This window comes from Carassius gibelio, chromosome A14 (assembly GCF_023724105.1).
Source record: "Carassius gibelio isolate Cgi1373 ecotype wild population from Czech Republic chromosome A14, carGib1.2-hapl.c, whole genome shotgun sequence".
In the NCBI taxonomy this organism is placed as follows: domain Eukaryota; kingdom Metazoa; phylum Chordata; class Actinopteri; order Cypriniformes; family Cyprinidae; genus Carassius; species Carassius gibelio.
The window spans coordinates 16,005,624-16,022,418 of NC_068384.1; the positions used below are offsets into that span (position 1 = coordinate 16,005,624).

At 36.5% G+C, this 16,795-nt stretch overlaps 1 protein-coding gene across 4 annotated transcripts in view; it reads right to left on the bottom strand.

Moving 5' to 3' along the window:
* The window catches only part of stox2b (storkhead box 2b), a 59,758-nt gene that overhangs the window by 9,732 nt on the left and 33,231 nt on the right, over positions 1 to 16,795 (bottom strand). For 3 of the 4 annotated variants that reach the window (XR_008186780.1, XM_052615426.1, XM_052615427.1), the window contains exon 2: positions 3,667 to 3,819. Coding sequence is in view for 3 of the 4 variants with exons in the window: in XM_052615426.1 (XP_052471386.1) it covers positions 3,667 to 3,819 (153 nt within the window). In the remaining variant the exon portion in view is untranslated. Of the gene's footprint in view, positions 1 to 3,666; positions 3,820 to 9,511; positions 9,675 to 16,795 lie in introns of those variants that run through there. The other variant, XM_052615428.1, reaches the window with a different exon arrangement.

Sequence of the window (16,795 nt, forward strand, 5' to 3'; positions counted from 1 at the left end):
TAACCAGCAGACATCTTTCTGCATTAACATTTTAACAGCAGACATTTTAAAAGGTGCAATCAACACAGAAAAATATCCATTCTTCCTAACCCAATACTGGGAACCAGTTCAGAGAGTTTTATAAAATAATAATTCATCACTAGCAGCATCCAATCAATGTGGCAGAGTCTACGCTTACGAAAGGAAAATATATTTACCAATATATTTCTTAAAATATATTGTGATATATTGTAATATATTATTTTCCCTTTTTATTTTCTAATATATTATATATTTGAATACATTTAATAATATATTGATGATACATATATTATATAATATATTGCAAAATATACAAATGATTGCCGCTTTCAATATATTGCAATATATTGGAAAAAATAAATATATATAAGAATATTTGCCTAATATATTACATGATATTTTCCAATATACTGCAATATATTTTTGTTTCATAAGGGTACCCTAGTCAAATCCTAGAATCTCCATTAACTAACCACTGACCATTTTTCATTTCTATAATGAAGTGCTCCTACAAAAATGGATAACTTTATCTTAACTAAACAACTTTAAAAAAAAATTCAGGTCACAGAAAGAACGTCAGAAGAATTCTCTGAGCCTCTGTTGCAGAAGATTCAATCTCAATGTTTTACTTTCAGATGTCAGAAAAAGGGTGTTTTTTCTCTCCAAACAAACACACTCTGTCCTCAACTGGAGGAACCAAGCAATAATAATGTGATGCTGTGTGCCTTACCAAAATATAGAATTATTTTTACAGGATCCATGCAACATCCTTGGCAGCATTTTCCAAAAAAACAAACAAAAAAACACCTGTGGGAGGTTGGGATTTTCTATAAAACAATACTTGCAGTAAGATGAACTGCTACACAAGTCACATGAAAATGTGCTCTGTGGAATAACATTACATTTCAATGATGCCTGTATCCTTTATTTTTACAGTCAATGTGCCCAATAGGAGTCTCTCTCCAAAAGACTTTTATCCAACAAACAGAAACAGACAATCCCCATATGACTTTTATTAAGACACTCTGGAATGCATAAATACATGTACATGTGTTTTTTGGCAGATAATTTATCTAAAATGACTTACAACAGTTCAGAGTAACCTTACAAACCTAATCAACCCAAACCAACTCAGGTACCGTATTCACAAAAACACAGATGCTGACCTGCCTTCTTAATGCTGGTATTATGATCCAAGTGGAGAGGTTACCATCCAGGGGCTGGATTCACGAAAATCTTCTTAAGAAATAATTTCTTAAGATAAATAACAAGTAGTTCGTAGATATGTTAAGTACAATTCTTTATTTTTATTTTACTTTATTATCTTTTTGCGCTTCCTGCAGATTACCCTAATAATCATATTAAGCATTTACACTATTTTCTTGATAGACTTGTATCAAACGTAGCACTGTCAGTTGTCTTTGGAGATTCTTAATACTCCTTTCTGTTATTTCAATCGCTTTAAGTAAACGTCGATTCCATGTCCATTATTGTGAAACACACGAGACACAACAAAGTTCCCATCACAGCGTCCTCTATCCTCCTGTTGTTAACGTTTTTCTTCTTTGTTAACGTTGTTGAACGTCGCACACAAATGACATCGCTGTCGACCGGCTTACATCACGTCCTAGTTCACGCAGTCGGTGCGAATCAAACCCTTTAAATGGTACTGGGAAACAGTTTGTGCAAAATCTTCCCAGTACTTTAGTACATTTAGTTCTGGAACTAAAGCGGTGCAAAAGACCCTATTGTTTACACTATCAGTCTTCGCTGTTATTTCAGGACATCCCTATTAATAGTGCTACTATTTTTTATATGTAGCTAGCATTGTTCTAATGTTTCACGAGTTCCCACTAACATATAATAAACTGAGTAAAGGGTTATGCGTATTTGGTGTGCTGTCCGGGGAGAGGGGTCCGAGCTCGGCATTTAGTGTTCTTCCCTGTGCTGGGTTAGGAATGGGCTGAAGTGAGGAGTCGGGGTCTTGGAGGGATGCTGAAAGACTAAAATAACAAAGGTAGTACTGCTTTGATTATTTATATGGGTTCTCTCTTGCGCTGATTGGATAGATGGATGTGATTACTGATGATGAATTGGCTGCGTTAATTATCTGTGCGTGCTCCTCCCGAAACTTGTTCATAAAACATCACTTAAATATATCAATTACTTTGAAATAACCCAATAAATTAATTTAATCATTCTTACTGTCTGGGGTTGTCCAAAATTTAAGCTATTTACTATGATTTTTAAGAAGATTATTTACAAGAATTATGAATTTTAAAGTTTTTTCTCGAAAACAATCTTAAGAAAAAAAAGATAAGAACACTCTTAAGATTAATTTTTGGGAATGCTAAATATTAACTTTTTTTCTTAAGTTAAAAAATAAGAAAGAAAAAAACGGTTAAGAAGAAATTTCTTAGCACCAGGTATGCAAACGCACAGATTTGTGTATTGGGGATAAGGTCTTGATTCTATAACAATCTCATAGCCTCACAACATAAGAGACACAGGGATCACTATGACTCAGCATCTGCTTCATCTCTTTAGCTCACTCTCACATGATATATCCAACATCACATTACAGAGACAAACCTGTTTGGCACAAAAAACATGACTGATAAGTAATGAAATAATTAGGGCTGTTCCAATAAAATTTGGTAATTTGGTTTATTTTGAATAAACCACAACATATCGCCATGATTTTTCTAGACATGTTAAATTAACCAATAATCTTGAATCTTACAATGATTTCTTCAGCCATCAAATTTACGGAATACTAACTTCATAATCTTTCCTTGTTTCTTGTATGTTTCATTTAAACATCAGCAGAAAAAATGCAAATAGTTTGATTCAATTCAGGTGAATAAATTCAAAATCGTTTTAATCTATTGTAGAGAAAATACCTAGTCAGAAACCAGGAACTTTAGATATATATTAACGAGCCATAGTGTGCATTTGCACAATTTATACTTGAATTAATGATACATTATTATATTCAAAAAACACCTTAAATCAGCATTTCAAAAAATATAAAAAAAATAATACTTTATACTTGTGTTTGCCTCACACTTTAAGTCTATATTCATTCACTATGTATGTGTGTACTGATAATATTTTGTTACAACCACATCCTCTGAGAAAACACTAAAACACATCTTCCCTCATACTCCAACCACTAATTTCAGCAAAACACCATTATCTTATGCTTTGTTTCCACAAAATAGCATATAACAACGGATGTTAAACTTTAAACGCCATGCTTAATAAAGCTCTAAATAGAGACTTTACCCAGATGTTCCAGGATATGCCTATTATCGTGTGCAAATGGCTGCGTAGATGGTTACAATTGGTGTTACTAGAAAAAAGACGTATAGACGCAGCACTGAAGTAACATAGACAAGCCTGGACAACAACTGAAACACAGGAACTTAAATACACAGGCCACCGAGGTGACACAGCTGAACGTAATAGCAAATCAAATCATTAACCATATTGATGAATGCGGACAGGGGGATGATGCAAATGCAAACTGAAATGAAACTGTGACATCATAATCACATGATCTGTTGTATCGTGACATTACTTTGAAGGCATTTAAGCGCATTTACAGCACTGATTTTCTGCATAATCATTGAAAGACATTACCTGGGAAGCATGTTGCTAGGTGCTCGATGAGAGTCTCCTGTGTGACAGTCTTACGGGCGGAGTTCATGGCAGATATAGCCAGGCACAGGATTTCCCCCAGTGGGATGAACTGGGATTGGCTGATGGGAGACATGCTGATGGGAGACACATCACCTGCAAATAAAATGCAAATAATAAATGGCTTTTATTCAAATGTGCTTAAAAAGTAAATTAAAACACGCTAATAATTAGATCAACAGTTTTTAATGCTACAAGTGAGATTTGCTAAATATTTCATTTAACAATGTTTTAGAAATATTAGTGTTTTTAAAGATTAACTTTAATTAAGTGCCTGGTGATGGCAAATAACACTAGGTAAAAATGTAATCTAAATGTAATCAGAATGTAATGTAAATGTAATCTAATCTAATCAAAATGTAATCTAAATGTAAAAATATGCAAAAAATTATGTATCCCATGCCTAATCAAATATCCTATGTCAACGGATATGACAGTGAATAAAAAGGTCACTTGGGGGGCTTTCACACATGGTTTGATTGCTCCCCTCTCCCACCTTACTGTGTTTTTTTTTTTTCTGAACCACAATACATTTGCATCATCAGAGTGACAGCTGTTTACCCTGTTACTTGGTAAAAACTATGCAGAAGACGGCAAAATGAATGAAAAAAAAAATCAGTGACGACATCTGCACTTAAAACAACACTGCTCTGCTGCAGCTTGTCAGTCACACTTTTCAGCAAAGTGATTGCATATACACAAAAATACACAATTTGACCAATTCATATGTCATTAATAGCGGGTCGCTTATGTAATTTAGTATGATTGCATTCAGATCAGAAGCGAACCGTACCAGAGTTCGCATTAACCATACCCCAGACAACCCCTTTAAGGTAGACTCGAATATAGTTCGCTGGTGTGCACCCAAGTTCAGAAAACAGCCAAACTAACTGAACTCTGATATCAAATGATGTCAAACCAAAAGTGCTAGTGTGAAAGCCCACTAATACCAATATAGTTGCAATATATAGTTCATCCCTAGATAATCGTTTCAGTAAGTTTTAAGTTCATATTATGTAGAATAAGCATTTAATTCATTTCAACAATTGTTCTATAAATCTCATTTGCTGTCTTTATTTTGTCAAATTCATCAGCATTATATTAATCACAAATATCAGCATTGACATTTGAAAAACCCTTATTAGTTGACCCCTGCAATACAATCCCAAAACTGCACCTTGGAAAAAAATTAATAAATGGCAGTCCGACAAAAACAACATTTTAATCATCAGTCTCTGTTTTTGAGAAGCGCTGCAGCAGAAGTTACAGATCTCACCTTTAGCCTGCTACAATTAAATCTCTACCCCTGACACAACTCTATCATCCTTAACTACAGACATAACACTTGCTCTTTAGACCGACCCAATTTCTGTACTACTCAAAGACCTCTACCAAAAATAGCACAGAACATCTGGTGCTAGACTCTCCAGTACAGGCCTTGGAAGAGACACCCAGAAGAGGCAACACACCCAGCCAGCAGGCATTGGCTCTGGGTAAGTAGCTCAGCATGGATGCCTGTCTCTTAGGATCTAAATCGGGCTTAACAGGTGTGCAAAGCGAGGACAGAAACATACTGATAATGCACCTTCCTGGCTGGTGTTGAACAAGGGTAAGCTGATTAAGACAAAACATACGTGAGGAGTGCACAAAGTGAACTAGTGTCCATGTGTAGGTGGAAAGCAATAATGAGACACACTCAGGGGTGTCAGACTGATAAAGATGAAACATTGACCTAAGATCTGTTGGATGCAGGTTATCAGGGATGGTAGATGCAGGAATCTGATCGTAGATAAACATGCTTCTTCTAGTGGAGACATGAACTATAGATATGCATAGGTGCCCTATTTACAGTCTGGCCTGGTGACATTACTTGAACAATGTCCAGGAGGTTGTCAAACCTGCTCAAAAAACCCAGGTGTACAAGTAACACGAGATTAACAGGACACTAAACAATTATAGCAAGTTTCGGTTCAAAGGCAATCCCAGCACAAACATACATACAATTAAGTGCAAACCAAGAGTCTAAAGACGGACTAGTGAATAACCTGACAATTCACAGACTGCATACAGCGCACAAACATGCCAATAGCTGACTGAAACTGGCTTAATTTACCTGAAAACAAAGTCTTGCTACGAGCAAGGACTAATCAAATCAAACTGTCAAGGTTTGCTGGGTTAGTTGCATTACATCTTTGAAATGTTCTCAGTTTTGAGGAACGTAGCAGGAATTTAATGAGATTTCCATGAATAATACATTCTGCCTAATAATCTGAATTTCTGTCCATCTAAAAGCAGTAATATACTAGCCTAATTGTCTTCAAACATGCCCCTTACGTCTAGGACATTTTAAGTCAACACTGTTGTGAGATTAACTGAATTGGTAACAGGGTTAGTATAGTTAACTAAAATTATTTTCATTACTTAAAATACAATAAACTTTAACTTAAAATAAAACACTATGCAAACTAACATTAAAAATACAGTAAAAATGACAATACAACAAAATAACTAAAACCTTAACTGAAGAAAATAAAAAAAAGAGTAAAGTAAACTGAAATTCAAATAAAAAAGAAAATAACATAATAAAATAATAATATAAAAAAACTATAACAAAAAAGTATACCATAATTGTTTGAGAATAAGGTATCATGAACCTTAATCTAACAATAGTTCATTAACTATTGTTAATGGGTAGTTTGTGTTCAATCACACTACGTTATCTGTTAATTCCTGTTTACAGTTAAACTGTTAATATAAGAATATTTAAAGTTAAATTTATAGGTTACTGATTATTTCTAATAAAGTATTTCAGAACTTCTCAGTTAATTTATGTTAGCTATTGCATTAATGTTAAAAGTTTTTCACTCACAGATTTATTATTGTGCTATTAAATAAATAATTGAATGATGCATTTATATAGTGCTTTATTGTGTATTGCTGTACACCCAAAGTGCTTTTACAATCGGGTCTCTCCTCAGCCACCAACAGTGAGCAGCATCCACCTGGATGATGTGACAGCAGCCACAGTACAACGGCACCAGTGCGCTCACCACACACCAGCTACAGGTGGAGAGGAGAGAGAGTCGTAGAGCCAATCAAGTGGATGGGGATTCTTAGGAGGCCATGATTGACAAGGGCCAGTGGCGACAATTTGGCCAGGACACTCAGCTTCCACGAGAAGTGCCATGGGATTTTTAATGACCACAGAGAGTCAGGACCTCAGTTTAATGTCTTGTCTGAAGGACGGTGCTTTTTGACAGTATAGTGGTCAGTCTGCTCTGCTTCACGCTGAATCACACATGCGCAGTATCATCAGCTCCTCGGTTCTCGAATAACGGTTCTCGGTTCAGTGTACTGGTGATCCAAAAACCGATGCAACCTGTTCTTGATTCGAGAACGAGAAACGCTCCAGCAGTGGGCATGTACTTTCGTTATCTTGCTCTGCTGCACAAATTTTTCCCCGGCCTTTATTTGTCGTGTTGACCACACCCCCGGCCACTATAAGAGGCCGACGTTTATTTGACATTCCCGTTTTTTATTTGAGGAATTACGGTAAACAAATACCTATTTAAGCAAAAGTTGCTTAACCAACCACTTTAACTAAGCTTAAACTTCCTGATCATGGATACATTCCAGTCATATAATACCGTTTTCTCACCCTCATCAGAGTAGGACTCTCTGTCTCCCCTGAGAGATATTTTACGACCAGACCACCTCTCCTCACAGACACTGACATCACTGTTTTCCTTCTCCTTCCAGGAAAGATCTCCAACCGTCCGACAGGGACTATGGTTCTGCGGCCCAGTCACTCGTGACCACAGACACTGTACAGTAAACACACTGCAGCCCAAACATCACTTCTCCAGCGGTCAGACCAATTTCTCACAGTTCATCACTACATCTCACAGAGAACTCCTCAACAAGCAAATCTTATCTGCACCGGTTTAGAAAAACATCTGAAAAAGTGCAGGGGACACATAAATCCTATCAGGATAGATCAGGAACAATTAGATGACATACTTTTTTCGATTTGCTGAAAGGTAATAGAGAAAACAATGCTTGCACATACACCATGTTTAAAATAAAAACAAAAGCTCTAGTGAGGCACTTGTACAAATAAAGCTCCCATCAAGAATCTAAGAAAAAGGCAAGAATGATCCAAATCTCCAAACGATCATTGCGTTTTTCCTCACCACACAAGTGTACTTTGGCATAAACGCTGTTTTCAGATCAAGCTTATTCCAGAAAAAAATGGTTTCATTACACAATAGCTGTAGTCAAAGAGGACAAGGGGGAGGAACTGCTCTCTGTTTCCTAAGTGAGCTTTGATCTCTCTGATGGTCCATGCATGTTGTGATGGTGGTGATAGGATTCAACGGCAGGATGCGACCAGCGCTATGCATTACAATGAGTCCTGAAACTGAAAAATCTGCATCAAACTGTCATGGTGTGTTCGGACTTAAAGACTAGCAACCAGAATTACTTTACTCTTATTTAAATAAGAGAAGTTTGAGGGGAGGAAACTACTGAAATAAATAAATAAATAGAACTACCAACAAATATCAGTTTTTGTACTTCGAATAGAATACTTGATTCTGATTGGTCAGCGGAAGCACTCTGCGGTCAGATATTTTTGCATAATGACTGCTGATGTGTGTAACTGACTGTTGCACAAGGCAAACAACAAATACATTTGCCACACATTTGCTTCTGAATTTGACTACACCAAAACTAATGATCATATTATCCCTCATATAGCACATTTAAAAAAAATATATCATGGTAATACATTTTTTCATCACAATAAAACAAGGGTAAGTTTGTCATTAGTTTGCATTTTAATTAGGCAAACAAAAATGTTCTGAAAGCTTTTTACATTAAAATGTGGTTTTACTTTTGTATAAAATGTACAGGGAAACACAACTCTTACCAAAAAAGCATTCTTTGATGTACAATACATCATGTATATATCAATATCAAAGTATCATCACTGCACAGTAAGGGAAGACTTAAAAGCTCAAAACAGATATTTTGCATTAAACTTTCAGACATTCTGGGTGAAAAAGCTGTTCAACCGAACCGTGAAAACTTTCACAGATAGCTAGGAAAACAGGAAGTGACCTCACACGCAACAAAGAGCTGCATTATCAGAAGCAAAACTGAAAACATGTGATGTTGCTGTCAGCTTTAACCCCCAACAGAGAGAGAGGAAGAGAATGGCAGACATTGTCAGAGCATCCTGCTCCATTTGTTCACCCCCCCACCCCCCGTCTAACAGTAGGCCCGGCATGGGGGGCTCGTCTGATGTGGGTGGGGTGGTGGGGTCTGACACAGGCACAAGTGCTGAGGGTTTAAAAACATAGTCTGTCTTTATCTGATCCCGCCTCCAACAGCTGCATCACAGCCCTGGTGAGATCAGCACGTCACAGACAGGCTTAATAAAACACAAGCGAGCCAAAAAATGAAGCATGACGTGACACAGAGAGAAAAAGAGGATGATTGAGAGACAACCATCCTTGAACATGAATGCGTTTTGCTCTGGAGGTGTTTTCGCTGATGGATAATGGAGGAGGAAGTACGCAGAAGACGCGCTCACGCCTGACGCTGCCGTAGTAAACATTCGCCCCACAGCTTGGGCTCTTTGTCCAAACACCTCCTGATCAACCCCACCCCCTCTTTTGTGATTCATTCTGACAACGCCACGGCACGCAGCATAATTACGGCGTGCAGACGAATGTGCAGCAGAAACCGCCTCGGCTGCAATGAAAGAGAGAAGATCAAGCTCTACCTTGGTTTATTCCGTGCGGCTCCAGCTCATAAAATCCAAGCAGACTTTGGGATCCTTCCGAGAGCTTTCCACAGACAAATGAGCATTCACTCCAGGGTCTTACCCAGCATGCTCTGGTCCACACAAAGAGAAGGGAGGTGTGACCAATCACATTGGGGCTGAGCTTGCACAGTGTTTTTTTTTTTTTTTTTTTGGGAAGGGGGTCCTTACAACACTTGCTCACACCAAGTAATGCCCACTGACACAGTCTAGTGGGCGGGCCTTTCGGAAAAAGGTTGTTATGGTAACGCATCCCTGTTGTACCTAGTGTGTCCACAAACCATATTTTCTCTCTTTCCGATGCTCAGCTTCAGCTTCCACAAATTCTTTCCTACATTCTGCTAATTAATAATTAAAGGAAATAGGCTAAACACTGTCATTCCAATGTGAAATAAGCACAACTGGGTTGTGGGGAAGAAGATTCCAGTTTTTTTCATTAATTTAAAAGCATCACATCTCGCATTAAAATCGTCCTGAATCTAACGTCACTTCCATCTCAAGGCAAACGATGAGTGTGTATCATCATGGTGGTAGCTGTTAATGTGGCGAGGGGGTGTGAGAGGGACGGAGAGAGGGGGAAGGGGGTTATCGCTGGGTGGGGGGAGGGGCCTCTCTCAAAGGACACATGGGCGATCACAAAAGGCTCAGGCTTTAATCAGAAACACAGAGGATCTGCTGTCTCATGCTGTCCGCCACTGAAATGAATTCAGGTTCCCAGGGTTGAATGACAGAAGACTCTACAGAAGGAATCATTAATCACTTTGTGATCAACCATGGTAAAGGAAAAAGGAAAATAAATAGTATTTTCACAAATAGACTAATTTGCAATTTTGATGAATACACATTTTTAAAAGCACTTAAGTGTTTCCTTTTAAGGCAAATAGCAATATAATGTTTTTACAGTTATGGTTTTGTTTAATGCATAATTCAAATAATCAAGTAAAATAAATAAATAAATGTAAAGTTTAGGGGTCAGAAGGTTTTTTTTTTTTTAAGACATTAAAGGGGTCATCGGATGCCAATTTTCTTTTGCCAAAGTCTGTAACATGGGTTTGTTAAAATTTTAAATTGAGGTGTAAAAACACCTTTTTTATCCTGTGACAAATAGCTATTTTCACAGCAAGCCGTTTTGTAGCATTTTACTTTAAATGTTAATGAGCTCTCCTGACCCCACCCCTCTCTTCCGAGACGGTCTCAGGGAGATGGTATACTTTAGCCATTGTCATTGTAAAACTTGCTAATTAGCATATTATTAGGAAAGGTGATTTGCAAAGATTCATTAAAAAACCTTATAATCACCTTTTCTGTTGGCGAAGCTGGATCATGAATGATTTGAGCAAAGATAGACACATTTAGGTAGATCGGAGGCGCATTCTCTTCAGAAACAGATGTAATCCACTGCGTCTTCAGCGGCTCAGATGTCAGAAGTAAATGACGACCAGTGTTGGAGAGTAAGTAGTTACATGTAACGGCGTTACGTAATTTAATTACAAAATTATTGTAACTGTAATTAGTTACAGTTACTACGAAAAAAATAGTAATTAAATTACAGTTACTTATGAAATTTTTAATGATTACAAAGGTGATTACATTTGCATATTTATACACATCCACATAAAGATTTTACTGATTTCTTTCCCAAATTGCACTGACTATTCTGAGACATACCGCTCTAATAATTTCCGGGATGTGGAAACACAGTCTGGATCGTAGAATCATAAATCATAAATCATAATCATAAAAACGGAATGCCAAACGCAAAGTAGTTAGTTTTTTTTTTTCAGTGTTCCCTTTTTGAGGTCAATTTTAGGCTTATAATATGATATAAAATAAAACATACATTAAAAAAAATATTTTCAAAAACATGTTATTTCTGAGTTTTGATGTTTTCTAAACATTCCCATGCAGTAGAGTTTGCACACTACTACACCTGTGTAACTGTAAATGTCTCGAAGTTTTGTTACTGTTCTGTGCCTGTCATCTGTAATTTCCACCACTTCATCATGCCACTCTCCTTTAAAACATGATTACGTTTTATTCGACATGTTATAGAATTTGTGTTAGCTCTTGTGTTAAGTTTCTCCATCCGCAACCAGAGGTGTAGTGGTAAAAAAAGAGGTGGGTAAACTATAAATTCTGGGTGACCACATCGTGGTCACGGTAAAGTTTACTAAATGACAAAACAGAACATTTTTTTAAGAAGAATAGAGAGGGAGGCTTATATCCAGGGGTTCCAATGCAATGCACTTGTACGTAATGATTATGGATTTGGGATTATTTTCATAGTTGATTAATCTGTTGAATATTTTTCTCAATTAATCGGTTAGTTGTTTGGTCTATAATATGTCAGAAAAATGTGGATCAGTCTTTCCCCAAAATCCCAGGAATGGTCCTCAAATGTCTCGTTCTGTTAACAACTCAAAGATATTCAGTTGACTGTCACAGAGGAGAGAAGACACTAGAACATATTCACATTTAACAAGCTGGAATCAAATATTTTTTTTACTTTTGTCTTTCATATATTTTATCAATGACACAGACTGAAATGACACAGACAGCTTCATTGCAGAAGGACATCCTTTTGGTCACGTGGTTCACGTGAGATGATGGACAGCTTTACAATTGTAAATATATAGTTTATTAATGATATTGCACTGATGTCATAGCCGACGCGAATAAATAAGAGGAGAGTAATCGCTAGCTCTGTTAGCTGTTTTAACTCTTCAGATCGCATAAATCAGTGTAAAATGAATAGAAATGTTATTTTGTATGACAAAATATTTTACAAACATGTCATAAAATTATTATTTCTCCAAATGTGCGCACCATTGGACTATATTGTATATATATATATATATTGATATTGTATGTATACGAATTAAACCGGAGATGAGATGAATGGCTGCTGTATGAGTGATGATCTCTATTCAAAATAACGAACGTTATTATTATTACTATTATAATTATTATTATGAATTGCCTGATATCCATTTTTGAATCTTGATGCAATCTGTTGCGTGTCGTTCATTTTGAATGAATCTTTAATATGACTCAGGACTACCGAGTTGTCTCAGAGAGTGATTCAGTCATTTTGTGTGGACGGATTACACAGCATATGGGTTCCGAATCGACAGGTGAGGTCCGAATCTTTTATTCTTCCTGTCAGTCCCATAGAGACGGGAAGAAAAAAGATTGGTTCATTTTGCTGAACGAGACTCAAAGATCCGAGTCAGTAAAATGATCCGAACTTCCCACTACTGGCAACACCGCAAGCAATTGGTCAAAACTGACAAGTTGTAGCGCAATATGAAAGACTTCATCTTTAACAACAAACAACCTAATGAAATAATGAACAATATGAAACTAAAACGACATAAGCTTAATTTAAAATGTCATAGGAACTGTAGGCTATTTAGAGGTGGATAAACTCTATTTAGAGGTGGATAAACGCACTTTGGAGGTGGGTAAACGCTATTTCTGAATTTTGGGAGGTGCGTAAACGGCGTTTACGTGTGTTTAGCCTCCACTACATCCCTGTCCGCAACCATTAAAGTATTTGATTTCTACAGTGACTGGTTTGGTGCACATCTCTTTAGGAAACCTGTAAACCATATTCATCGGTTCTATAGCGCCACAAACTCTATAGAGGTTTGCATGAGCATTGCAATTATTTTGCATTCAGTAGAATTCAATCAAACGGCTTGCAGCTTGTAACACTAAATGGTGGTAACAAATCTTCTAGGCATGCAAGAAAGAGAAGCACTTTCTGCTACAGATCTGAAAGAATTCCAATTTTTGTCTACCTGAGCCTTGCGTCTCGTCTCCAGGATGGATCAAAACATCCAAAAGCTGTCAGGCGGCACATTTCTGCAACTCCACTCAAATTTGTGTGGCAGCATGTTTATGCCCCATGGATCTGCCTGACTTCAATCACGGCACGACTTAAATGAATGAGATGTGAGTCTCTAAGAAAACAGAAGCTCAGACTGTTTGGCACGTCTTCCACACAAGAAAGAAAGAAAGAAAGAAAGAAAGAACGAGAGTAGTTTTCATGGCTATGCTCAAGGGAATACATCAAAGAGTGAGAATGAATGAATTCTAACTCAAAATATGACTGCCCTCTACATACCCTCTACAGATCACTTCAGTACTATTTCTGTGATGCAACTGAAACTGAAACATTGAAATCTGACCTACGTTTTACATATAATACAGAAATCATGGTGACCAAATGATCCTATTGGCAAGGCTTTGATGTAAATGAATACAGCTCTATTGCCAATACCCCACAGTGCAGAAGGGGCTTCCGTTAGCTGCTTTGTCATTCAAATGAAACCCATTCACAGAATACTATGGCAACAAACAAACTCGACAAAACAAATACACTGGCTTGATAAGACCCTACTTGATGCATCCAGTGAAAACAGAAAAAGGAAAAAAAAAATTTTATCATTTCATTTTATATATGAAATGATACAATTAAATGAAACAATCAAGTTAAATATTTAAATACAATAAAAATAAATAAAAACAGTGCTTTCATTAACTTTAAGCATTGCATTTACACAAGAGGGATGTGTGAAACTATAAGATAAAATATTTAAAAATGATTTAATATTATAAATAAAACATATAGGGCGATATACAGGTTTTTTACAGGCTAAAACTCTCATGTGCTTGGTAGAGTGATATCGCTATACTGTTCTGTTCCATGACCCTGAGGATATGACACTTGACTCCAAACACTAAGAAAAGGTGTACGATTATGTTTAAATTGTCCTCCCACCATTAAAACCGATCGGATCATAGGAAGAGACACTTTGATACGTTGAAAGGCCCTAGATAAATGAAAAAAACCAACAACATAGATGAATACAATTTCTTATTAAACCACACAGTTTCTTCAAAGTATGGATAATTGCAAACTTTAGTTTAAATGTTGCCGGAATGACCTGAAGATCTCTGCTTTCACCAAACAGCAGCAACATCTAACGGAACAGCAACAATGACTTGATTTTCATATTTCTTAAGTAAATGTGATGCTTGCTTGCTTGTTCACAAGTCTCTTGATTCTAAACCGATTCTGTAAAAAGGTTAACTCCTTAAAGTAAACACTGTGAATCATACTAAAGAGATGTCCCTGAACTGTAATGCGTAGCTCAGATAAAAGCAAGATCAGATTCAGCTCTGATGCCGGACAGAAATGAGGATTTAACTCTTGCCGCTCTACATGGAATTCCGGATTATAAAACGCAGTAATCTCTGTGGTAGTGCTCCGTATCTCTGATGACGATTTGGGTCTTTGGTGTGATATGTAAAATAACTAGAATGAACCAACACCGGTGAAGGTGTACATATGGTATCGCAAATATAGTTGCACATACGTATGTATTTAAACACTAGTATCTCACAGACAAGTTGCATGTGCTATACTACATACAGGACGTTAAGATGCATGCTCTGCAATTATAAATGCACAAAAGCATCTCACACACACAGCTGTTGCAGGTTTCCATACATCACTTAACAAATGTTCTCCAGTGTGTAAGAGGGATAAAAATATATGCTGAAATGCACAAGGTAAATCATGCACACCCAACAGCATCTCAAACATGCAACATAAAACGGGTCAAACACCAGCAGGTAGACACTGTGTCCTTTCCGCTTGACTTAAATATGCATTTGACAATCCTGAAAATAACCTGAAAGAAACAGTAAAAGAATAGTTCACCCAAATATGGGATCATTTCCTTAAACTTCATTTAATTTCAAACCATATACATATTGCAATCTTTTTTTCCTTTATTTTTTTGAATATGCTGGGCAGGGGTTGTCAAGCTCCAAAATTACAAAAAAGTATCATAAAATTGGTTCATTTGCCATTTATTTAAAGTCTTTTAAGTTATCTGAAACCATGAAGTATGAAAATAACTCCCATAAACTAAATATATGCACTGAGAACAAATTTGTCTCCTCTGCCTGGTTGCTTATGAAAGATTTATTGAGATATTCAAAAACTGACATTAAAAAGCTAGTCTGAGTTGGGGTAAATGTGCTGTGTTTCCCCACAGGGGGCATTCTTGCATCAGGCAGCTGAGGGGCCACGGTGGGTTAACGGGTTCATTCTGTATCCCAGCATGCATTGTTGCATCCTTTATGCCGCAGTGTATGTGTGGGAGCCAACATGTCAGTAGAAGATGATGTGTGTATACGTGTATGTATACTTGTGCATATGTCAATTGCAGTCAACATCAATATTGGAATCTTTTGATGATGTAGAACATCCTTTTGGTTCTGGTATTGACACTGAAATCTTTTTGCAACTGCATCATAATAACAGCCAGGAAATCACAACAATAGGCCGTTAACAGTGTTAACATCTGATAAAACCAGTATTGACAGAATTGGCAATAATGATTGCTCAGGCATCACTCATGGCCTGAGGCACCAATGGATGTCATGGCACATTAGTCATGGGTCACGATGGTCAACTAATCAACGAAAAACTGACAAGTCAATTAGTGAGTTCAATTAGTTTATCTACATTTTTTTCCTCCATCCATATATATTCCATTATATTATACAAACACTACCATTCACAAGTTTGGGGTCAATAAGTTTTGTTCTTTCTGTTGTTAAAAGACTTTTATTCAGCATGGACACATTCAATTGATCAAAATTGACAATAATATAAATTTATTACAATAGCTTTTAATTTAAATGATGTTCTTTTGAATTCTATTCTTTAAAAAAAAATCTTGAAAAAATGTTGCACGGTTTCAAAATATGTTTTTTAACACTGATAATAATAATATGTTTCTTGAGCAGCAAATGAACATATTCGAATGATTTCTGAAGGATCATGTGACACTGAAGACTGGAGTGATGATTCATCTTTGCATCACAGCAATAATGACATTTTTAAAAACATGCAAATAGAAAACAATGGTTTTAAATGTAGTTATTAACAAGAGTACTGTTTTACTGTATTTCCAATCAAATAAATGCTTTTCAAAAATGACTGTTTAGCTCTTGCTAATTCACGCCTGAAAGCTAGGTGGCGCCGACCAACAATGCAATTCCACTGCTCAATATACAGCATTAAATTAGGATAAACAAGGTTCTACACCAGAAACAAACTATCTATAATGCTTACAAGAATAAGCTACATCACAAAATATCATTAGAAGTAAAATTAACATCAAGCTACACTTGAAAATGTATTTAATTATTAATGTATTTGCT